We start from the raw sequence: 24,329 nt of genomic DNA, 5'->3' as shown, positions 1-24,329 counted from the left end.
CCAGAGTTAAATGTCTGAGAAAAATTCATGAATAGACTACATATAAATATATTCAGAATTGTGAAGTTTTAAAAACTTACTAAGGGAAGTTGTACCTTAAAGTTTAGAAGCTAATCCCTAGAAGATGATGAAACTTCGAAGATTCTTGGGGTTTAGATTTGGTGGTAAGATAAATGTAGAAGTCATTGTGGAATGAAGGAGCTGCACCTGGTAAGGGCCCAGGACTTAAAGTTTAAGCACGTGCGCAGAGGCTGTCACGTGAGCAAGGGGAGGGGAGGGGGCAGCAGGGGCGGGGGGTGTCTGGCCAGCTCTCAACAGGGTTCCCAGAGCCGAGCATGGTGCTCAGCACGTTGCAAAACATAAATCACTTCCCATACACTGGAAGGAACTGAATTTCTGTTTTGTTCACTGATGTATCCTCAGGGCCTGGCACATAGTAGGTGCTAAGTATTTGTGGATCGAGCGAGTAGATAGATCTAGGTTATCTAATCAGTGCTTCCCTCTCCAAGTCTCTGAGATTAATGACCCTCCCTCACAGGGCCATGGCCAGTGGGGAATTAAAGGCATCACCACTGTGACGTTGCACTGTAATCTATGAGGCCTGACAAAGAGTCCTTTTTTAAACAACCAAAAAATGGTCTTTGTTCAGAGCAACAGGCTCCTAGTGAGCAAGAAGGTCAAGAGAAGTCACCTACCCTGACCCTCCTGCTACATTTCTCAGGTGGGGAGGCTGAGGTCCAGGGTGGGCAGTGAGTCAGTGGCCCAGGTCACATAATAAACCTGGGCTATCACCTGCCCGGCCATGCCTCCATCCCTACACCAAAGACAGCTCTCAGGAAAGTTCTGCTAGTTGTTCACACCATGGTATAAATGACAAAAAAAAAAAAAAAAAAAAAAAAAAAAAAGTTGTGCTGGGCTTGTGGGAGAGCCACAAGACTGAGTCACACAGGCCTAGGGCAGCAGTGGTGGCTCTGAAGGCAGGGGGTGGCACTGGACTCTAGCCTGGGGCCCTGAGTCACCCTGAGAAGTCCCGCTTCCCCTCTCCAGCCTCAGTTTGCTAGAACTAGGAAACCCATCTGCATGTTTGATGTGACCTGCCTTCCCGCCAGGGTCCAGTCACAGATCTTCACACCTTATCATTTAGGTGCCATGGTACCCCTTAGTTGGGTGTGGCCCCTTTACACTTAGCCTTCCATCTGGACTGAGGCTCTGATGCCGTGCAGCCTGGGCACAGCCCGGCCCCCTCCCTTCCCTGTGCCTCAGTTTCCTACTCTGTTGCCTGTAAGTGATCAATGACTGTTGCTGACAGTATTAGCCTCTTAGAGTCTCATTCAGGTCTCAGCTTACAAAGCACTCCTTGGAGAGGCCCCGGCTCTACATGCCAGGACCCCCCACCTCCACATGACATTTGTCTCTAATCAGTACCCATCACTGTCGGCAGTGGTCTTACTTGTCTCCTTACTGACTCACTGCCCATCTCTCTCCAGAGTGCAGGGCTGGCCTGGCCTGGACCTCACTGCAACTGAGCTGGCAGCTTGGAGCAAGGACTCAATAGATATCTGTCGAATGGATGCACAACTCCCGGCCCCCCATGAGGAGGTCTCACTCCCTAACCTCTAAGCACTGAGGAAATGGGCTCAGAGGGTTAATTCCTGAGCAGAGCTGGAGGTGAACTGGCAGCCTAACTCCCCAGCCTGAGCTTTCTTCTATGCCAGGTGGTCCAGACGGGGTCCGGGAGCATGCCAAGGGACAAGCCGCAATGTGGGTGACTTTCTGAGCCACTGGCCCCTCAGGCAGGCTTGGGGACAAGCTGTGGGGGTGGAGGGCTGGGGTTGGCTGCCTCTGAAGATGGTGGCACCTATCTCCAAGCTCCCCTGAGCCCGGCCCTCTGGGAGCCCAGGTGCAGGCCTCTGACTCGGCCGTGGAGGATTAGGGGCTTAGCCAGTAGCACACAAATAGCTCGTAAGCCTCTGCACGGAGGTGCTGCTGGTTCAGCAGCTTCCTCTTCCATTTCCTTTCCTTTCTCCTCCTCCTCCTCCTCCTCCCTACCTCCTCTCCCTGGCTTAGCCCCACCTGGCTGCGTCACTGCTGCTGAGTGAGGCCTTAGACTCAGCTGAGAATGTCAAAGGGAAGAAAGGAAGGAGATGGACCTGCTCTCCTCCTCTTCCTTCCTCTTCTCCTCCAGTCCCACTTCCTCCCTCTTCCCTCCTCCCTCTCCCCCTACCCCAACATTGGCCAAACACTTCCTACGTGCCATGCTCAGGGCTGGTGCTAGAGACACTGGGATGAATCCTGTACAGCCCCTGCCCTCAAGGAGCTCCCAGGCTCAGGGGCCTGCTGACAAAGGGAAAAAAAACACCACCACCACAAAGAACCGTGGGAGGTAGGGCTCTGCTCCCAGCCCCGGGGCTGTGAGATCCCAGGGGACCACAGTGTGGAGCAGGAGGGGGGAGGGAGGCCCCCTAGCCTAGCCTGGGGGACAGCTGAGCCAAGGCACAGCAAGAAAGGGGCCAGTTGGTATGGGAGCCCCAGGCCTGGGGTGGAGCGGCAGGCCAGGGAGGGCAGGCCTAGGAATCCGGGTGCTGGCTGGCCAGCAGCGGGGAGGGTTATAAGCAGGGGAGAAGCATGATTAGGTTCCCATTCTAGGAAGATGTTCTGGAGTCTGGGTGAAGTACTGGGATAAGTGCTTGACCCAGGGTGAGAGCCCTGCCCAGTGCAGGCCTCTTTGCTGAGGTTCCCACCTACCCTGAGGGTGGGGCTAGCACAAATGGAAGGTCACCTGTCATCTGCCATTGGCATCAGCCTTGGAGATGGGGCACCTGTCTACCTGTGCAAGAGCCGCAAAGGGCCTCCGGGTCTCAGCAGCCTCCCTGGGAGTGGATGGGGACCTCTAGCTGGTTGTGGCCAGACTAAAGCCAGGCCTACCTAAAGCCTGGCCTAGGGCTCTTTCTGGGCTGTGCAACCCCCCTTTTCCTTACTTCTTCCTTCCAGGAACATGGGTTGCGCTGGGGACTTGGGAGGTCAAGTCACAGCCTGACCCACTTCCAAGCTGTGTGGCCTCCAGCAGCCGTGCCTCTCTCCGGCCTCAGTGGCCTTTTAGTGAAATGGGCATCTCAATGTCCCTACAGTGCCTTCCTTGTTATAGCATGTGAAGGGTCATCAGGCTCATCAGATGGAGACTGAGGCTCAACCTCAAAGTCCCCCTGGAAGGGACCTTTCTGCATCCACGGAGAAAGTGAGCCTTGGAGAAAGAACAGGCCTGGTCAAGACCTTGTCCAGGCTGGGACAGGAGAGATGCAGAACATGATGCTTAGGTGTGAAAGCTGTGCCTGGGTGTGAATCCCATCTTGGCTCAGTAAGTATTTGTTGAATAAAGGAGAGAATGTTGCTGAGCCTCAGTTTCATCATCTGCATTAATGGGCATCCTTGGGGGCTGTTGAGGATTAAATAAGACAATGTGTGGAGAGTGCTTAGCAATGTCTATGGTACTCAGTAAGCGTTTGATTGAAAGGAAGCCACCGTCTCAGACCTCCCCAGCTTCCGTGTGCTTCCCTGCGGCAGCAGAACCTGGCACGGCACACCCTGGTTTTTGCGTTACTTGGCTGAGAAGACGCATGCTGGAGTCTCAGGCTGGGCCCCCCACCCCCTGCCTCTAGCCACAGACCATCTGATCTGTCACTGTGATTGACGCCTGTTGGGTGGCTGAGGCTGTTTTCTCTCTCTCCTCTCTTTTTCCCAGTCATATGCAAATGATTTCAGTTCAAATAATGCGCTAATGGAAATCCTAACACATTAATAAATGTTTAGCAAGAGAGAGAGCATGCATGATGGTAAGTAATTAGACACTCAACGGAGGAGTTCTGTTGGCACAACTGTCTGGCTCCCTTTCTTTATTTTCCTCCATCATCTCCAAAGAGAGATGCAGAGGGAGGCAGGAGAGGAAGGGGGAGGGCAGGGGGCCAGCTTCAGCACTCACCACTGGACGGCCTCTGCAGCCACTCTTGTCTTCAGGCCTCAGTCTTCACCCCTCCAATGGGGACATTTGTCCCGCTCTGCCCACTTCACAGACGAGCTGTAAAGTATCAATATCCAATCACAAGGGTGGTTTTCTGATCTGACAGCCCAGTTCTCTTTCCCCTGCTGTCAGGACTTTGCATAAAGCACTGGATCATTGCCACCTCCGGGACAGGTAGTGTGGAGGGCGAAGGGCACAGGAGACTCAGGGAAGGGCAGATCAGGGGCTTCCACCTAGGGCTGGGTGAGCCCTTGGACTCCAGCACCTCCACCCACCCCCATGACTACAGAATGGAAATCACAACCCTTCCATCAGAAGGCTGGTGTGAGAACTGAGACAACATATGAAACTCGGCTGGCAAAGCAAAGGACCCCAATAAATGTCAGCTCTCCCTCCAGGCCCTCAAGCAGCCAAATCAGACACTGCTGATGCTCAGGGGCAGCAACCTTAGCGGAACCTCAAACAGACCCACTGCCTTCAGGAGCTGGAGGCAAGAGGAAAGCCTCAGCAGGGGAGGGGCCTCTGTGGGGCTGGGGAATGGGGAAGAGAAGGGGGGCCTGGCCTCAGGCAGGAAGCAGAGGGTGGGCTCCAGAACCTCTGAGGAGAGGCCCTCTTTGCCGTCTTCTCTGGAGCCAGGAACCTTATTTTCTGGTCAAGACAGAGCCCCACGAAACCAAAATAAACAAACACTCGTTCCCCTACCTATTCCCATATTGCCATTTCGATTAGATTAAATTTTAAGAGCAGGCAAATGTAATGTTCCTCTCAGATCAAATTAGAAACAGGTGCACTTTTGCATAAGGAAATTAAGTTGCAGACAATATGAAGATTTGCTAAAATGCAGACACTGATGAAAATAAGTAGCCCTTTTATTTGTAATTATTGAGGCAATCTGTTCACAAAGTGTACATGTTAATGGTCTGACAGATCTGTGGACTCCAGCAGGCTGCCACCAACAACTCAGAGCCTTTCTGAAAGTAACGGATTTTTTTTTCTGACAGTTTAACTCTTCCTTTGACAGCCCAGCCAAGTGCAAGGTGGCCCTGGTGGGAGCGGTGGTCCTGAGGGGGCCAGTCACGTGCTGGGGTCATCGATGCGTCTCCGACAGTAGGGGCAGCAGGTGTGTTGAAGCACCAGCAGCTCGTAGTCCTCCGAATGGAACATCTGAGAAGAAACGGTCATGACCCAGTGCCAACCCCCTGCCCTTCCAAGCGGGAGGAAGCCTGGCAGTGAGTCAGGGCTGGAAACACAGGTCCAGAACACCTTTGTCTGAGGACTGGAAGAAAGGGGGAGAAAGGTCTGGGGTCTGAGGCCACTTTTTTCTTTTTTTTAATTAATTAATTTATTTTTGAGAGAGACAGAGACCATGCAAGCAGGGAAGGGGCAGAGAGAGAGGGAGACAGAATCCCAAGCAGGGATCGACATGGGGCTTGAACTCACAAACCCACTGAGCCACCCAGGCACCGTGAGGCCCCCTTTTTTTCTAAATGAAATTTAAAGGTGCATCACACTTGGCTGGCCCTCCCAGATTAGAAGCAGGTACAGACAGCACAGGGTCAGGGGCAAGCCCACTCCAGATAGCATATGGGGTACAAGTGAGAGGACAGAGGGCCCATGGACAGCCGAGTCTCTTCCCAACTGCGGGCCTTGGCTTGGCCTTGGGATCACTTGTGCTCCACCCAGATGCTGGGTTTCCCCAGGGGGACCCTTGCAAAATGGAAGAGCAGCATAAAGAGGAAACTAGTAAGCACGTATGAGCTGTAGGCACAGTACCTGGAAGCAGGAGGGGCACATGGTGATGGAAGCGTCGGGCAGGAGCGAGCGGAAGTACTGCCACTGCAGGGGCGGGGGCCAGCGCTTGATGAGGACGTCTCGACGACTCATGGAGCGCAGCACCGACCGGCTTACCACCACGGGCACAAACTCTGAGCCGCCCTGCTGCAGGGCGGCATGTGGGAAGCAGGGGGCCCAGGGGCTCTTACTCAGCCGGGGTGACATGTTCACATGGGTCATGATCCCAGAATTTGGGGGGCAACCAGGGAGGAGTCCAGAAACTTCCAATGCTAGGTGCCCTGACAGAGCCCTGGCAGAGCAGGTGGCTCCTGTTAGCCATCTTTAGTGAGCGGGAACCCATCACCTCAATTCCCCCACGGCCTTAACAGGGAGCAAGTCTGCTTCATGCCAAGGACTGTGTATAGAAGGGATCTGGGCCCCCCTCCCAACAAGCCTTGGTGTCTCCACAGCCCACCACTCAGAAAGGTGCCCCCACCTCAAAGCTCAGCTTTGCTGTGAATGGGTCATCGTCTCTCACAGAGCCCACGGTCTCATCCAGCCGCAGAGTCTGGGAATCTGGAGGGGTCCCGTCAAGGACACAACCCGAGGCTGAGCGGGAAACAGGTCCTAACCTCCACCCGACGCAAGACTCACAGGAACCTGACGTGGCCCTGGTGTGTTTCCCTATGACTCTCTGGAATATTTCTAGAGGGGACACAGGCCAGGGAGGAGACAGCCATTGTCACACGGAGGCTGGGACCAGGCCCCAGTGCACAAGCAGGAAAGGGGCTCTGATGGGCCCTTTGCTGCCTCATATAGTTCATGCTGTGGCCCATGCAGGCCTGCTGACCAGAAGCACCTAGTAAGCAGAGGCTGCAGGCCTACTGTGGGTGGGAGGAGAAATAATGGGCCTCCCTGGAAACCACGGCCAGAAAATATGGCAATTCCTGCAGAAACACTTCGCAGTCACCATGTGGTCTGTAGGCACTTGAGATGGTCTTGCAGGTCATATTTCACATAGAAGGGGGCGAGAACTCCTACAAGCCCTAAGGCCGGCCAGACTGGGCTGAAGGTGCCCAGGGAGCTGCCCCTCTGCCAGGTGGTGGCAGAGGAGCTGATGTGAGGCCAGGGTGAGAGGGGTTCCCCCGAGGAAGGGCCCTAGGGCAATGGAGGCTGCTGGTGCCAGGTTAGGTATGACATGCGGTCCCACCAGGCAGTAACGAGCTGGCCAAACCCTCTGAGGTGGGCGTGCAGGGGGCTGGCATGCAGACATAATTTCATGTGCCCTGGGGTTTTGCTGTCATGCTGGGAGGGCCCCTTTCCCAGGACTGTCAGGCTGATGGGGTTCAGGGCTGGTGCTGCTGCTGGGACAGGGAGGGTGCTGTCAAAGAACGAAGCCACTCAAAGGAGAGCAGAGCCAAGAGGACAAAAGACAGCCTCCCGCGGGTGCCGGATGAGCACCCGGATCCAGCAGGGTCCGTCTAGGCCTAGGCTTCTTTACACCTCTTGTGTGCTTGGCCCGAGTTGTGCTGTCTGTCTCTTGTACATAAAAGTAACCTGACTGCGAAGACTGATAGACATCATATGCTGTGTGGGTTGCTCATCAGCTCTGCACAACCAGAAGCACAGACAGTACCTTTTAGGAGTTAGGGTGGGTGGGAGGCCCTCCCAGGAATGAGGCATAGGTGAAGGCCAAGATGCCATCTCCTCTTCCACATGCCTCTTCTGGGCTTGTTGGCCATGCACTGTCCCCTTCCTGTACCTCTGAAGCCTGGCCGGCTCTCTGCCCACTCCCAGCCCCATCCCTGCCACCATGTGGGCCTCTCCAATCACTCAGCAAAGTCTGCCATGGCTTTGCCCCCACTGGCCCAGCCACTCCCCGGGGCCTTCCCGCTTCCCGCCTTGCACCCAGACCTCGTGTTTGGCTGGCACACACAGAGGGCCAGCCCAGCACCCAGGATACTGTTGCTCGTGGTCTCTTGCCATTTGTTCTCGTGCTTGTGTCTTGGTGCCTCCAGGTCAATGAGGGAGACAGCTTCTTCATCAGTGATCCCCTCTTCCAGGTAGAATTCAACCAGGTGCAGCACCTCTAGGGAGACAGGGCACAGGGAGGGGCTGTGGGATGGCCGCCTCAGGGGGAGCTAGGGGCTGGGATGCTCTCACCAGGCAGCATGAGGGGAGGGGGGAGGATCAGAGTTGCTTCCCCACCCAGCAGCAGGCTTCTCCATAAGCAAGGAGACACGGCAGGGCCGCCTCTTTTGAACACTGCGTGTTTGGAGGAAGCAGGCATGTATGCATTCATGTGCACATGTGCATGGATGTGCATGGGTGAGAACCAGCGGCCTTTAGCCCCTCCTTCTTCCCCCTAATAGCTGATGGGCTCCTCTCCAAGGGAGGAGAAACGGCCTCTGTCCGGCTGCTTGGAAGGGCCTTCTGATCCTTGGTCAACATAGAAGGAACTGTGACTTAAGAGCCCATCTTAGCCTCCCAGACCAAATGCCCGCCCAGTGGCATCTGGGGAATTTATGTTATGCAAAACCCCATGCCAGCTTCTGAGGGGTGGGTGCTTCAAGTCTGGGCAGCACAGGGTCCTATTTCTGGGAACCCTTAGTGACTGTGCATCTGGTGGGGTGGCTGTCACGCCGTCCCCAGTTTACGACTGAGGACACATGAGGCCAAGGAGCAGTGGAGAGGGCCCAGCCACCCCCGGCTGCTCCTGCTGCACACGCCAGACTCACCATAGGAAGAGGCGGAGAAGACAAAGGGCTGGCGGCAATTGATGCAAACGTTGCCCAGGTTGTTCAGCAACGGGTTGTTGGTGGAGCAGCGGTAGCACAAGGGCACCAGCTCCTATAAAAGCACAAGAACCACAACTGCCCGAGGGCCAAACCCCGAGGGAGGAAATGCTCCCCACTCTGATTTCAGCCCCCTGGGGCCTGGCTGCCAAGAAGAAAGGCCACCTGTGTGGGCAGGGAGGGGGCACTGGCTCAGAGCTCTGTGCTGTGGTGACTCGGGATAAGGGCCTACAGAGACCTCCAAGGCCCCATCACTTGGGCCCCGCTGCTCTGGGCGATCCACAAGCAGGGCTCAGCAGCACATCTCTCCAGCAGGAACGATGCCACCACAGCCGCCATTCACCGGCCGCTTACCGTGCATCAGGGACTGTGCTAAGCACATCACCTGGGCGGGCTCATTTATCCTGTGGGAAAGCTTTTATATGTCCCCATTTGATAGAGGGGGAAACCAAGGCTCAGGGAAATAGAGACATAGCTAGGAAACGGTGGAGTTGGGATCTGAACCGAGGTCTGTCTGGTGCCACGTCTCTGCTCTGAGCTTGAATGCGGGGACTGTGAAAGAGACAATAGGCTGTTAGGTTGGAAGAAAGAGGGCTGGGGCACAGCTGCGCTGCAGATACATGGAGAGGAAGGTGGACTAGGGCAGAGGATCCTAGGATGAGGTGAAGGCAGAGCCACTTGGGCACACAGGAGCAGAGGGGGGTTAAAGGCAGAGCAGTCTGGGCGAGGCTGCAGCGAACCCAGAGCCTCAGAGGAGAGCTGGGCAGCAGGGGAGGGCAGGGCTGTGGGGCCCGCACCAGGGGCTGTGGCTGGAGCACAGTAGGCTGAGTGGAGGACAGAGGCGGCAGAGAGGGAAAAGCAGAAGGAATGAGCAAACCAGGGCTTGGGAAGGGGAGGAGGTTCCCAGAGGCTTGAGGGCATGGTAGCCATCTTTCTAACAGAATGCAGGCCAGGAAGGACAGCAGCAGGAGACGTTCAAGAAGAGGAGGAGAAGCCTCCTGCTTGAGGAGCTGTGCCCTCACCTCACTGTCCTGGAAGGGCTTGGAGCGGATGGTCAGGCTGCCCAGCTCGATGGATTTCTGGAACCTGGCGGGAATGTGCAGGCCCTGCAGCTTGTCATAGGCGTGCCGGGCCAGCTTGTAGGCACCCAGTGCCTTACTTTGCTTGGCCAGAGTGAAGAGTGTTTTTCTGCCAACGACAGGGTTAAGGACACTGGGCCTGAGAGCTGGCACTGCCTACCCTCGGAGTGAGCCCCGTGCTGGAACACAGCGTGTGCTGGTGCCAGGAGGGCATGGGCAGGAGCCTGAAAAGTGCTTTTCTCATTTGTGGGATGTAAGTATACTTCTCGGATATCAAAGCACAGGGATTTTTCCAGAGATAAAGACAGTGCAGTTTCCATTAATATTTTAACCTTGCTTAGGTTCTCTGGGCCTGCTGATGGCTCATCTTGTACCCTGACGAGGCCAAAATGTTTCTCCCCACCTCGCCCAGCCTGCCAGCCAGGTCCTACAATGCCCAGCACCAAGTGTCATCCTGCTCCAGCCTCACTGGGAGGCTGGTCCCAGACTGCCTGGGGAGCTCACTCAGATTCAGCTCCATGGAGGTGACTGGGTGCAGAGCACTTCTCTCTGCCTCACTTCCACTGGGAGCTGCAGCCATTTCTGAGGGGCAGCCTCCCGGCTCTGAGGCTCTCCTCCAAGCTCCTCAATCTGAGGCTGACAAGCCTGTACACCCGATCCCAGGTCACCTTAAATGCTAAATGTGCCCAGGCCAGGCCTGCCCTTCCTCCCTTGCCCCACTTGTGAGCCTCCTTCCCCGCCCCTCCCTGGCAAGCCTCAAGTACCATGCCTCCTCAGCACTCTTCTTCCCCAATGCTCCTGCCCCCTGCACCCCCAGCGTGGCACCGTCCACTCCAGGAGTTACATGGTGGTAAGTTTCCTTGTCTATTTCTCTGCCATCACTCCTCCCAGTCAGGGACCGTGTCAGGAGCCATTTCCAGGTCCCCAGTGGACAGTATAGGGTGAAGCTTAGGGGAGAGGTTCAATCAAACTCTGCTGACTTGTACAGAACTTGTTGGAAAGGGTGGGTGCACGTGCTGAGGCCCTGGCAGGTATGGCCTTGACCACTCCTCTGCAAAGGTCTCAGTCAATGAAGGCACAGCTCCATTTGGGGGGAGTTTCCCCTGAAATGTAAATGATGGGCATGGAACCCTTTAGAGAAGTCAGTTCTAACCAATTAATACCTCTGAGCCCTCTCCTGGGAAGGCCTTTTCCTCCCACAAAGAAGGTAAGGTTGGGGCTGGAAAGGGGCTGAGAGAATATAAGATTTAGAAGAGGACAAGGAGAATCATGACATTTTGACTATCGGGACTTTAAAGATTTTGGTTGTATCCTGGTCGTTTCTGGCCGTATGGGTCCTCAGTCTCCTTTTCTGCTTAGAGCCTCTCAATGGCCTCCACAGGTTTGGGGAAGGTGAGGAAGGTGAGGCCAACTCAAAGGGAGGCTCTCAGACCACTGCATCTCCAGCTTGGCTCCCACACCCCTCTTCAGCTGCTCTCATATACCATGCTCACTCCACCTCTATGCCTTTCCATGTGCTGGGTACTCTCTTGAACATCTACTCTACCATCTTCCCTGGTGGCTTATGGGATAGATGTCAGCAACTCCAGACAGGCTTCCCTGACCATGACCCCAGCCTTAGCTGCAGTCCACCCTTGGACACAGCACACATCCCACTGAACTAAGCCCAAACACTTGGAACCTTGTCTACTAGATGGCAGCTTTGTCACCTATTGACTGGCCCAGTGTGGGGGGCACAGCAGGCACTCCATCCACCAGGCTGAACAAACACCCACCACCCCTCTACCCAGAGACATGCCAAGTGTTTCCTGTATTTCAGTTAGGCTCTCATTTATGGGTTCCGAGAGGGCTCGGGTAGTGTACCGGTTAGAGACCCACTGCTGGGCCAGCCCAGAGAGCCCTGAAAACAAATCTTCCCTTGGCACTGGCCCCTTGGCCTCCCTGGCTGAGCTGCTTCTACAGCAAAACAGCAGCAGCAGGACAAACTCTCTCTCTTCCCTGAGGGCTATGGGAGAGAGGGAAGCTGCTGCCAGGAAAGTGCTCTGGGAAGAACTTCGCAGGGGCCACTAGACAAGAGAGGTGGGACAGAGGGTGGGGGTGAGAGAAAGGATACACTTTAGAGATGCCCAAGGGGGGGTCTTTGGTCAGACTGTGCAGCAGGAATCTGGAGATGTTGAAGAGGGTTTCAGGAAGATGGGAACTGAAGGGCTCCTCCTGCAGCAAGAAAAGAAAATGGGGATTGAATTCCTCAACACCAGACTGAGCGGCAGACACCAGGAACTCTGCGCTCCTTCAGGAGAGCAGCAGTCTCCCTTCATGAGCACCTACTGTGTGCTGGGTGCCTTCCAGCCACTGTCTCATGCAGTCTTTAACATAATCCTGTGAGGACGTGGTGTCATTGCCACTGTACTGATGAAAAATCTGAGGCCAAGAGAGATGACTTGCCCAAGTTACCCAGCCAGAAAAGAGCAGAGCTGGGATTCAAACCCAGGGCTGCTTCCAAAGCCCAAGAATGCCTCTCTCCCAAGCTGCACTGCCCCTGGGGTTGATAATAATTCCATCTCCTCAAGCTCAAGTTGTCTCCAATTAGCTCGAGAGAGAAGATCTTTCTTTTATGCAACTTAGGACATGACCAGACATAAGCACGTCTTTAAATGGACACAGTTAACTCTCTGGAGCATGGAATCACATGCCTCTCCTCGGCCCTCCAGCAGCAGCCTTGCCGGATGACACCCACCAAACAGGCGCCACAGCACCTGCACGGGCCTACGGGACCAGGCACGAACACACATGAACAGGTCTTCTGTACCTGGAGGCTGCCGGGAGCTCAGCGCGGTAGAGCACATGGAACTTTCTATCAGGACAGGGTCCATAAAAGGTTAAGAATATAATTGTGAAGGAATCTGGCACATTGTGTGTAAACTGAGACTACTTTAGATGACAAGGTGAGAGCAGGCCAGCTCCCGCTCAAGCACTTACATGCTAATAAACTGACATTTCCTGAAGGGTCTTGCTAGGCTGTACTGTCAGGGAGCCAGCAGGACTTAGACCCTAATTGGTCTAAATTTGTGATGACTTACTTTATACTACTTCTTGGGTTTGGAGCCCAACATTCTCTCTTTAGCTCTCATTTAAATTTCTACAGCCTCTGTTAGTTCCAAGAACCCAAGAAAACCTGAGACAGCATCCTTTTCTGGGTAAGAGCCAGGGAGAAGCCTGCCTCTGGTTATATCGCACTAGGTGTTAAAGCTAAGAAATGTCCCAGAAAGAACAGAATGGGGGGAGGGTCCTCAAGATTAGCACCTCTCCTCTGGGAAAGAAGCCACTATAATCAGGAAAGATCTGCTGCTTCCCTTTCCAGTCTACTCTGCTGGGCTTTGATGCCAAACCCTAAAACCACCGACCTGGAGGCCCTTGCACATGCTGTGACCTCTGCCAGGAATGCCATTCCTTCTCCTCCTCTTCCCTTGCCCCATTCTTACTAATCTCTCTCCTCTTTGCTTAGGGTCACTTCCTCCAGGAAGTCCTCCTGGTCTTCCAAGCTTTTCCCTTGAAGGAACTGGACTACAACTGCTTGTTCATAGACTGAGTTCCATAGGGGCAGGGATGTCTTGTTCACTATGGTGTCCCAAGGCCTCAGCACAGGGCCTGTCACACAGGAGGGATTTACTGAATGAAGAAATGGCCCAATGAAGAAGCCTCAGCTAGGATGAACAGCCAATACCCCAGCTGATATGAAGGTGCCACAAGCTCACAGCTGCATGTAGGTCCGGAGAAGAGCTCAGTTGTTACAGAAAGGAGACAAAGAGCTGGGCTCCAAAGTGGCTCAGGCAAAGCAACACTGAGCTGGGCCCTGACTTTCAAGCTGACGTTGAGGTTAAGATCTTTTTTAGGGTGGCTTCTTTCCATATGAACACCTAATAGAAATGAGGGGCCTTGAAAAGACCGTAAGGGAAAATGAAGTTCCTTGAAACCACTGAGCCTAGTGTGGGGAAGAGATGAGATGAAGGACTGAGAGCCAGCTCTGCCTAGTAGAGGAGTCCTTCCTGCCAGACTTTCCTCAGAGACAAAGAATGTGCCGAGTGCTCAGCACAAATGTGGGGAAAAGACCCGGGGTAAAAGTCAGGGCCTTTAAAGATGGGCAAAGAACTGTGAAATGCTCAGCCTGTGGGGAGAAGGCCCATGGAAAACTGGTTGGAAGCCTCCGCACAGGGCAGGAGGAAGAGCTGACACTCTCTGGGGCCACTCTGTGCCAGGCTCTCTTCCAAGTGCTTTTCCAATACTAACTCATTTAATCCTCACAAGCGCATCAAGTAGGTACTGTTATCTCCCCATTTTATAGAGAAGGAAGCTGAAGCACAGAGGAAAGTAAACTTGCCCAAGGTCACACAGCAGAGCTGGGGTGTGAAGCCAGTGGCTGGCCTTCTCCAAGTTAGAGGGGGTGGAGGAGCAGAAGTTAAGAGTACAGGCTCCAGGGCCAGCCTGTCTGGGCTCCCATCGTGGCTTCTGCTTACTGTGGGATCTCTGTGTTTAGCATCTCAGTCCCCTTATCTGTAAAATGGGGATGACAGTACTTACTTATCTCACAGCACGACTGAAAGGATTAAATACATGATACAATAAAGCCTTTAGCACATTGCTTGCTAAGTAGCAAGTGCTCAATAAAGGTGGGTTATTGGAATTATCCTCTTAGTTTATGCACAGGATTAAGCTCACATTGAAGGAGGTTAGTCGACATTTGCTGAGGGATTGAGGATACACAAAATGAGGAGGCAGATAACAACCTATCACCTGTTCCCCACTGTAAGGAGACAGATTTAAAGTGCTTAAGCAAAAGAATCAGGGAGTGGCTAAAAAGAACCATTGGGGCCTCTAGAGATCAAGCCAGCCCTTGCTTTCTAGAGAAGGAAACCGAGAGCCAGAGAGAGAAAATAATTGCTCAAGGTCAGCTTGTTCAAGGTCACACAGCAATTCAGTGGCAGGGCCTAGAGACCTCAGGGCCTCTGGTTAGCGCTGGGGCTTCACCTGCCTAGAGTGGAACGCCCACCCTCATCACTTTAGAGACAGCCTCTGTCTGTCTAACCCGGAGTCGGCCTGAGTTTTACAAACCTAAAGCTGGCAACCAGCAAGGCCCAAGCTAGCCCTGGCTCGCTAATTCAGAGGCAAACAGTTTTCTACAGGTCAAAAAAAGGGGGCTCACTGAGGAAAATCAAACTCCCACACTGTCTCCCAGGAGCAGATCCAAATTTCTCAGGAGCCATCCTGCCCGGTGGGCTTACTTCCCATCCAGGGGCCTGCTGCCCTGCAAGCCGTGCCTGGGCCCCTGGCTCAGCAGGCAGCACCCCTACCGGGCTCCCGTCTCCTAGCCTCCTTACCGTGTACTGATGAATGGCATGGTAGCCATGGTACAGCTCGGCCAAATGCTGGAAGTGGCGGAACTTGTCGAGCATCGCATCCTTCTGGGCAGGGTCTGAGGTGTGGAGCGGGAGGGGGTAGGGCAGGAGGGGAAGGTGCGTCAAGCCGTGTCTACAAAGGCGAGGCAATGGCAGCGTTGCCAGTGTCAGCTCTCCCCCGACATCAGGCCTGTGCCGGGGAGAGTGACAAAGAGGTGCAGTGATGGGAAAGGTGCTGCTTCGGACCTGGAACCGTCCCAAGACAGGAAACTTCTCGGCTGGGCAGAGTATGTGGCCAGGAGAAGTCTGAGGACAGTTCTCGAAAGTTCCCCCAGATCCCACACTGCAGACCCACCAGGTCATTCCACTGAGGAAGCGCCAGCTGCAGCAAGAAGGTGATCACGGGCACCTGGACATATCAGGCATCCTGGAGTGGAGGGTGGGCACGCGTCGGCGTTACTCATCTCACCTGTGCCATGCCTCATCCAAGGCATAGGCCACTGGCCACACAGAAACATGCCACCTCACAACTGGGCCTGAGCTTCCAAACAACAGCTTCGGTGAGGCTCACAGCAGCCTTGCAAAGGCAGCAGGATAGGATTACCTCCACACCACAGATGGGGATATAGAGCTTAGGAAGAAATTGTGCTTGTTACAAGTCACCTAGCTGCCTCAACTCCAGTGTTCTTCACTCTTAGCATGCTGGCCTTAGTCCAGTGAAGAACATCTCCCAGTCCCCTCTGCTTTCAGAACTCCCTCAGTGCATCATGGGAAGCCTCAAGAAAGCAACATTGAAACTATTTTCCTGACTGGGATGAGTGAGAATCTGGAGTGTGTTATTGTAAAGTGATCTTCATCTTTCTATTTAATTAAATTATCTTTTAAACCAGCGCTCACCTGGGTCCAGTTATAGGCTCCCAGGTAGCAGGGGAGAGATATGTTCTGAATTAGCAACACAGGGCAGGACCTCCCAACCATAACCCCAGGATGGCCCTCATACCATCATTAAATTTATGGGCAAAGTGGAAAGAGATGACACACCAGATTATGCTGCTGCAAGACAGGGTTACGGACAATACACCCAATAAACAAGCCCAGGGCTTTAATTAAAACGTCCCAGCTCTTTCGATGTTTATCTTGGTGCCAGAGCAGGGCTGGGGAAAACAAGCAGCCTGGCCGATGTTTGCTTACCTTGAGCTATATCAAGGCACTGCATGGACAGCATCCAGTAGTAATAGGCGGCGTCATTAAATCTGCTCTCCACCACGGCATTGTGTGTGAGCTGCTCCAGCACCTGGACTGCCTCCTGCTGCCGCCCGGCCTTGTGGAACGCTAGAGGGGCACAAACACACACACGGCTTGGGGAGCGGGACGGGGTGTGCGGGGCTCGCGAGGGGCTGCTCTAGAAGTAGGACACTCATTGGGAGCATCTGCAGCACTTCGTTTCTGGGATGCGCCTCTCAGGCCGAAGGCTATAAATAGCCAAAGCTACATCCTGAAAAAAAGTACAGTGAGATATATTCCTTTTTGGCAGGGAAAAGGCAGCTGACTTCGGAAAGGCACGGCAGAAAAGGAAAACCCAGGGGGCAAACTGCAGGGCAAAGTCTGAGGACGGCACTGTTGCCCATCATCAGTGAGGTCTTATCCTCACCCCGTTCCAGGACAAAGCTTTGTGACATCTGGGGTGACCCTAATAGCACCTGACACTTTGACAGGTTTGGCAGTTTACAGAGTGCTTCTGTTGCTGGTTCCTCGCTGGATGGTGACAACAGACTTACTAAGGGGGAGGTAAAGTGGCATACCCAAGGTCACAGAACCCAGTTCAGCTCAAGTCCTCAGTCTTCAACTGTGTGCTTTTTAATGACAGCCTTGAAAAATAGGGCTCGTTCTAGCAATCAAACATTTGAGAAAACATGCAAAAAAATCTCTCAATAGTTCCTATATCCTTTTAACAGAAATTTCCTGAATCTTGACTATGTGGACAGACCCTCAGGATACTGGGGCCTGCCAGGGAAGCACTTGTAGCTGCGACACTTGCCCACATATGGGCACTCAGATGATCCAAATCCTCTGCTTTAGAGAAGGAAAAGGTCTGGCCTTTGTTCCAGTCTCATCTACAATCTCTTGTCTGAGTACCAAGTTACTATGGCGATGGATTCTTGGAAGGGCAGACACAGACAGATGGATAGGTTGATGTGTTTTGCCCAAACATGCACATACTTCAGCAACTGGGTGCTCTGGAAATGCTAAAGCAGAAGAGAACATGCTGTCTTTCAATGGGGGCTTTCAGCTGAGGAGCTCCAACAGGGAGACATTTGTTCCGCAATGTGTCCGGAGGTGGCAACTGTTACCATATAGAAGTGTAAATGAGATGCTATGGAAGATGACACACCCAGCTTCAATTAGAAGACTTCCTAAGTAGGCAGCAAGACCCAGTCACAGGAATCAGGTTCCCAGGCAGACAGATCCTGGTCCAACCCCAGCTTTCTGACTTTGCAGGGCACAGTTACCTTGGCATCTCTGCGGGGCTGCCAGCAAGGTGCAGGGTTATGTAGTTAGGTGCCCAGCCAGTGCCTAACACGGAGAAGGCAGTCACGTTTTAAAATTATTATCATCAATTAAAGCTCTGTGCTTCCTTTCACTCCGGTCTCAGATGCTGCCACACCTGGAGTACAGTCCACTTTACCAATGGAAATCCCAAAGAGCAGAGGACACTCCATTTATCTGAGCCAGAAACAGAACCTAAGTTCCCATTTGCAGCAGAGGAAGGTGGCAGGTGAGACCATGCCAGACACTCTGTGGGAGTCCTCACATTTTGTCCCCACCCCAGCCTGGCTCAAATTCCCTCTCTGGCACTTCCTTGCTGTGGGACTTCAGGCAAATCCCTTTACCTCTTCCAACCTGTTTTCTCATCTAGAAAACAGTACCTACATCAGAGGGCTGTTGTGAGGACTGAGTGGGAAGCTATATTTGCATGCGCAGTGCTTTTGTTCAGAGAAGAGACAAGAGAAGAGACAGAGAAGAGTCTGACGTCCGCAAGCGAGTGAGTGATGGACCCAGGTGTGTCCAGCTCCAAAGCCCATGTTCTTTCCACTGCTCCCCAATCTTTCACCATGAAACATGTCATATCCCCAGGATGAAGTCATCCATCTTCAAGCCTATGATGGGAGGGCCTGGGTAGCCTTCCTGAAGTGTACGTCTCAGCAGTGCCATCTCCTGCCCCTTCTGCAAGGTGCCAGTCTGTGTGGCCTACCTTTCTGGGCTTCCTCAAAACGATCGTTCTCTGCTAGCCACTGAGCGTAGGGCACATAGATGTCATCCTTAAACTCAGGATGCTTCTCACCCAAAGCAAAGGCCTGGAGGAAGGAGCAAATGCATTCTTAATAAAGCAGCCCCGACAGCCCCCGTGAAAACATGGCACTTGGCTGAGTCCATTAGGAATGTGTCATATTTTGCCAGCCTGACAACTCAGGGGGGAGAGTGCCTCCCCCTACCACCACCCCCAGAAACGCAAAAACAAATCAGCTCTTTGAAAACAAAAGGCAATTAACAGCAATATGCAAGCGACTGGATTCAATAACAACACAGTCTGTTTCTGGACCACAGAAGCGGCACAGAATCGGAAACATTTTATTTTGAGGGTTTGCGTGGGCTCCTGTAGGGCTGCAAACAGATTTCTTTTAATTGCAGGCGACACCTAAGGAAACAAAATTGACATTATCATCATCACTGCTTATTAGCTGTCAAAGATGACTGTGGACTTGGTGCTGTATAGGACCCAGTGACTGCTTTATCTAAGCCCCAGAACCACCTGTCAGGCCAGGAGAACTGGAAATGAGTCACAGGGGACAGTATGTGGCATCAGGGAGAAAGTTTGCCTGATGCGCAGTTAGGACTAAGNTCTATCTATCTATCTATCTATCTATCTATCTATCTATCTATCTATCTATCTATCTATCTATGTAGGCTTCACATCCAGCACAGAGCCCAACACAGGGCTTGCACCCATGACCCTAAGCTGAGATCTTAAGACCTAAGCTGAGGTCAAGAGTTGGACCCTTAACCAACTGGTGCCCCTATTAATTTTTTTTCTAAGTAATCCCTACACCCTATGTGGGACTCAAACTCACAACCCCAAGATCAAAAGTCACACACTCCATGGACCAAACCAGCCAGGTGCCCCAGGACTTAATGGTTCTAAGATGCTGTAATGTACACTGCTCAAGAAATCTCCTAATAAATTTATCTTATGAGGCCATTATTGCCTGTCCTTGGTCCCACCTCTTCTCATCAGTAACCTTGTCACCTCAACAAATGGAGGCACTCAGAAGGCAGACAAGAGTCAGACAGCTTTCCTCAGAAAAGGTCTTGCTATGACTCTGTACACTAGACCTCAGCAGGTGGGTGAGTGGGTGGGCAGGGTAGAGCGAGGACCATAGGTGCAGCCTCTGATCCTCCTGGGAATGAATTTCGATCCAGGGCACTGGCAGCCAGTGAGCTAGAGGGTGGGAGTAAAGCCACAGAGTGGGCAACACATAGGCTGCATCTGCCAGCCTGGCCCTCGCCATCTTTCCTGTGGGCCTGGCTAATTCTTCCCACCCACTCCTCATGCCAGAGATGTCCAGGTCAGGGAAGAGAGGAGGAGAAGGAGCTACCCACGAAAAGGCTCTGGCAGCTTGAACATGAAGAGTATGGGTGGCATTTTCTGTCAAAAGGCACCCAGCAGGTTTTGAAGGTTACACATGTGTCAGAGACCCATCAGCCTGCGGTGTGGGTCAAAAGCAGCTCAGACCAACAGCAGACATTGAGGCCTGTTAACTCTCATATCCACGTTGTGTTCTACAGGGCTGGCACAAAGCCAGCAGTGCATGAAGATTTTCTGTATGGGGTGCCTAGGTGGTNAGAGTATGGGTGGCATTTTCTGTCAAAAGGCACCCAGCAGGTTTTGAAGGTTACACATGTGTCAGAGACCCATCAGCCTGCGGTGTGGGTCAAAAGCAGCTCAGACCAACAGCAGACATTGAGGCCTGTTAACTCTCATATCCACGTTGTGGTCTACAGGGCTGGCACAAAGCCAGCAGTGCATGAAGATTTTTCTGTATGGGGTGCCTAGGTGGCTCAGTCAGTTAACCCTCTGACTTTGGCTCAGGTCATGATCTCAGGGTTCATGGGTTTGAGCCCCATGTCAGGCTCTGTGCTGACAGCTCAGAGCTTGGAGCCTGCTCTGGATTCTGTGCCTCCCTTTCTCTCTTCCCCTCCTCTGCTCGAGCTCTGCCTCTCTGTCTCTGTCTCTCTGAAAAATACATAAACATTTAAAAAATTTTTAAAAGACTTTCTGAATGAACAATTGAATGAGCAACTAAATGGAAAGTTCACACTGAAAAGGCCTCTAAGACATTCTGGCTCAGAGAACTTGAGGCTTATTCTCCTGGTTGCCAGTCCATGCTCATTACCATGATGAGGACAGCTGTTCTCCATCCAAACCCCAAAAAGCTGCCTATGGCCCAGGACTCAGGTGGGGCCCCCCTGACCCACTAGGCAGGCTCAACCCTCACCTCATCCCAGCGCTGGGTCTCCACGTGCAGCTGAACCAAGGACTTCAGGTCACCAATCTTCAGATAGGTCTCAGCAGCATAGCCAGGGTTATCCAGCTTCTTGAAGTAATATGCACACATCAGCAGGGGCTCCCGCTCAGCCTTGTCCAGTTTACGGGCAATGTCGATTAACCTGGAGAGATGAGAGCACAAGGAGGAGACAGACTCCTGTAAAAGGAACCTGATCAAAGGAAGCAGCAGCATGGGCTTTTGGGTCTCCTTGAGGGTGAGCTCCATGTTGATTCATGTTGATGTCCCCAGTGCTCAATATGGTTCCATGGCCCCCGGTGCCTGATGGGTAGTTATTAAATGAGTGAATACATAATCCAGAAACACTGCCCAGTGACTGGGAGAAGTCACCTGCTAAAGGACACCGTTCTCCCCAACCTCGTGTGCCTTTCACACAGTCACTATCTATACAGCAGGATCTAGGGACAGAAACAAACATCTACCAATCACCTACTGGTACCAAGCATAGCGCCATGAGCTTTCCCATGCATGATCTCACTGAATCTTCACTACCCTAAGAAGTAGTACTATAATTCTCATTTTACAGACGAGAAGATTAAAAGCTACGTGGAAGATGAAGCAGGCTGCTCAAGGCTCTGAAGCCAGGAAGTGGCAGAATGTTCTTTCCACCACCGTTTCAGGAATTCTCATAGGAGAGTAGAGGCAGAAGCAGAATTCTTCAGCTGATAGGATCTCAGAGGAAGAGGTATGTGTGGGGCCTGCTCTGAGCTCTGGAAGAAAGGCCTCCAGGAAATCTTGGCTGTGCTTCTCTTGCCGGCCAAGGTGCTGAACATGGGTGAGGGNGGATGGAATGTGTTTGTTTCCTCTGGCCAGGCGGGGTTTGGAGTAAAACCAGCTCTCTCAGAGGAAAGGGGTTCTACCCAGCTTACTCTTTGTGAGAAAAGAAGGGGAAGCAGCTGTAACAGATCCCTGTCTCAGAGACAGGCAAGCTCAGGGAGGCCTGTCAATCTGTACTTAGAATAATAATGGCATCTAAAAATAACACTTCTCAGTGGAGAAAGGACACATTTTTAGGGAAAGGTGGCACAGCCAACCCCTTAGAGGCCCCCCAGCCCCACCCCATCAAACCAAATGTCCCTGGAGAAGAGGCACCTTTTACAGCCAGACCTGGAAAAAGAGGGAACATGCTTAAATATCTCCTTCCTGAACTAGTTAGGTATCTCCAGGGTAACCTGAGACATGTCAGTTGCAAATGAAAGTGACATGAAAAACCAGAGGGGAGGGCAGGGCCACAAATCTGCCTGGCTCTCTCCTGTCACATTCCTTTTGTGAAAAGAATAACTTTGGGGGCAAGATCTGTTGCCTCTGTCTTCAAGAAACTTTATTCTTGCACAAGAGAAAGATGGGATGATTGGTTACCTACCAAAGTCCCTTTGTGAGGGGCATTCATGGTGAGGTTCAGGGAGGTGACATAGTCATTAACCAGCCCTCTCCTTCCCCAGGTCTTGCCTAGGCCACCACTGCCTGGGAACCACAGTGTGGCTTGCAGAATAACCAAAAGCCTTAAGGGCTCAGAATGAGCACCCTCAGGAGCCACTCCCTCACCTGTTCTTCGCCAGATATGGCAATGTGCACCTGTATGTACACACACACACACACACACACACACACACACACACACACACACACACACACCCCAGTGTGAAGCCTACTTTCCCTGAGGGAAGAGAAAGTCCTCCCTCTGGAGGTCTGATGCTCTAAGAGTCTCAAGACTGAATCCATCCTCTCTCTGGGCAGCCCCATTCCACTCCCACCCCTCTTCTGTTTTCTACCTTGGAAAATAGCACCACTGACCAGCAGGCCCAGTCCCGCTGGGTCCTGTGGGCTGTGGCTCCTCCACGTCTCTCTCAGTTCTTCAGCAACCAGGCTTCCCCCTGTGCGCTGCACTGGCCGTCTGTCTGGCCTGCTTCCCTCTTGCTTTCCCTCCATTCTACACCCACTGCCTGCGTGAGCTTCCAGCAGCACAGCCCTGACCAGGGTCCTTACTCCTACTGGCAAATCTCAATGCCTCACTTAGCGCCCGAGGCCCTCCCGGGGTGGCCAGCCCAGACCCCCCTGCCTGTAGCCAGCCGTCCATCAGCCTCTTGCCCTCACCTGTGTATTCTAACCTCAGCCGACTCCTGGTTTGTGCTGTTCTTTTGGCCTCATGCCCTTCCCGTTCCTACCACCTCTACCTCTTAAAATTTGTCAAGGCCCATCATGCAAAGACCACCTCCTAAGAGAAGACGTCCACAGTCCTTCCTGTGAGAATTCATGTCTCCTTCCCAGATGTGCTTAGATCTGTTCTTGCTCTTTTTTAGTTCCTACCATCACACATGCTAGGGGCACTGGAGTCAGCCCGGTCAGTGTGAAACCCAGCTCCACGGTTTCCCAGCTGTTTTGTCTCATGTGATCACTTGGTCCTTGAGCCTTGGTTTCCTCATTTGGAAGCTGGGCATGGAAAGTCCACAGCTTTGGGTATGAGGGAGAATCAAAGGTCTGCAAGATATTGCAATGCCTGACCCCTCAGGAGCCTCAGCCAATGGCAGCTCTAAAGCCTGGGTATCTCCCCTACTCCTCCCCTACACCGAACCTCTCCCCAGGGACTCACTAAGCTCCTCAAAGCCCACTTTGTTCAATCTCTGTGTCTCCCAAAAACCCAGTCACTATAACATTTGGATTATATATTTAGAGAAACATTATTTTTTCCCTTGTTAGTCAAAACCAAGAGCTGACATGACATGACATGCTGCCAAATGCCTCTTGGGGCAGGGACTGAAAACCCACGTGTCGACCCAGCCACGGTCGCCGCTGATCTCTATGGCCTTGATATGTTCTCCTGCTGAGATGTACATCTCCACTGCGGCTTTAGGCTCGTTGATATTTCTAGCCCAGTCAGCCTGTTTGGTGATTAGCATCTTTGTTTCTTTGGGGTCTCCAGATTCAAGGAAATCCTGAGGAAGCACAACAAACAAAAACACTCCGGATTAGAACTTCCTGCTGCCAGCATTACGTCAGGCTGTCGAAAGCTGGAGCAAGAAAGGGCTCTGTTTAGCTGCAGTAGGCAACCAGGATGCAGGCGTGAGCCCACCCCTGCGTGGCAGGCTGCTCCACAGGTGCTCCTCAGGGGCACCGGGACGGTGTCAAGGACTGTGGCCCTTGGTGTTTCCTGCCCCTCCCGCTAACAGACATTTGACCTTCAGCTAAATACTACTTTCCAGACTCTCTCGAGTACTGTACACAAACTCTGCAGGGCGGGGGTTTTATGATCAGGTAGCTTTGTCTCTCTCGCATATAGAGTTGGCTACACATGCGACTGACTATTCCTATATGTGACTCTACAACCTGGTTGTCTAATTTCAAATATTCAGATCTAGGATCTTTATTCAGAGAATAGGGGTTATACCATGTGCCTCAGAGGGAGGCTAAGCACCTAGTCCCATAAACTTAGACAAAATGACATACAGAGTTCTAGGGGAGCCCGTCTGCCTGCTCCTCAGCTCCCACACCACACTAGAAGTACTGTTTGCATCTGTTTTCTGATTCTGTTCACGCTCTGTTGCCTGAACTTAGGGTATCTAAGTTAGGTATTTTTCCTCAGTTATGTGCCATGGCAGATAAGGCTCTGTTCTGGATATCAGGTCTGTAGGGACAGGGACAGCGGGAGGCCA

General features: G+C 52.7%; 2 protein-coding genes across 10 annotated transcripts in view; both read right to left on the bottom strand.

Annotated features, from left to right (window-relative positions):
* RHO (rhodopsin) overlaps positions 1-4,009 on the bottom strand; it is an 11,680-nt gene extending 7,671 nt beyond the window's left edge. Inside the window, exon 1 of the mRNA XM_077751588.1 lies at positions 3,977-4,009. The gene's annotated coding sequence lies outside the window, so the exon portion shown is untranslated. The remainder of the gene's footprint in view (positions 1-3,976) is intronic.
* An 857-nt stretch (positions 4,010-4,866) lies between these two features.
* The window catches only part of IFT122 (intraflagellar transport 122), a 74,233-nt gene continuing 54,770 nt past the window's right edge, over positions 4,867-24,329 (bottom strand). For 4 of the 9 annotated variants that reach the window (XM_077751612.1, XM_077751614.1, XM_077751609.1 and 1 more), the window contains 12 exons: positions 23,446-23,612; positions 20,611-20,782; positions 18,309-18,411; positions 16,247-16,387; positions 15,038-15,132; positions 11,776-11,876; positions 9,606-9,771; positions 8,527-8,638; positions 7,752-7,877; positions 6,285-6,364; positions 5,789-5,953; positions 4,867-5,179 (listed from right to left, as the gene is read on the bottom strand). In XM_077751612.1, coding sequence (XP_077607738.1) covers positions 5,090-5,179; positions 5,789-5,953; positions 6,285-6,364; positions 7,752-7,877; positions 8,527-8,638; positions 9,606-9,771; positions 11,776-11,876; positions 15,038-15,132; positions 16,247-16,387; positions 18,309-18,411; positions 20,611-20,782; positions 23,446-23,612 — 1,518 coding nt within the window. In that variant the 3' untranslated portion in view covers positions 4,867-5,089. The other 5 variants (XM_077751605.1, XM_077751606.1, XM_077751607.1 and 2 more) reach the window with 5 other exon arrangements.

The sequence above is a fragment of the Crocuta crocuta genome, unplaced genomic scaffold, assembly GCF_008692635.1.
Source record: "Crocuta crocuta isolate KB4526 unplaced genomic scaffold, BGI_CrCroc_1.0 scaffold69-1, whole genome shotgun sequence".
NCBI lineage: Eukaryota > Metazoa > Chordata > Mammalia > Carnivora > Hyaenidae > Crocuta > Crocuta crocuta.
The sequence above is the reverse complement of the archived record's forward strand: the minus strand, read 5'-3'. Positions and strand labels throughout refer to the sequence as shown.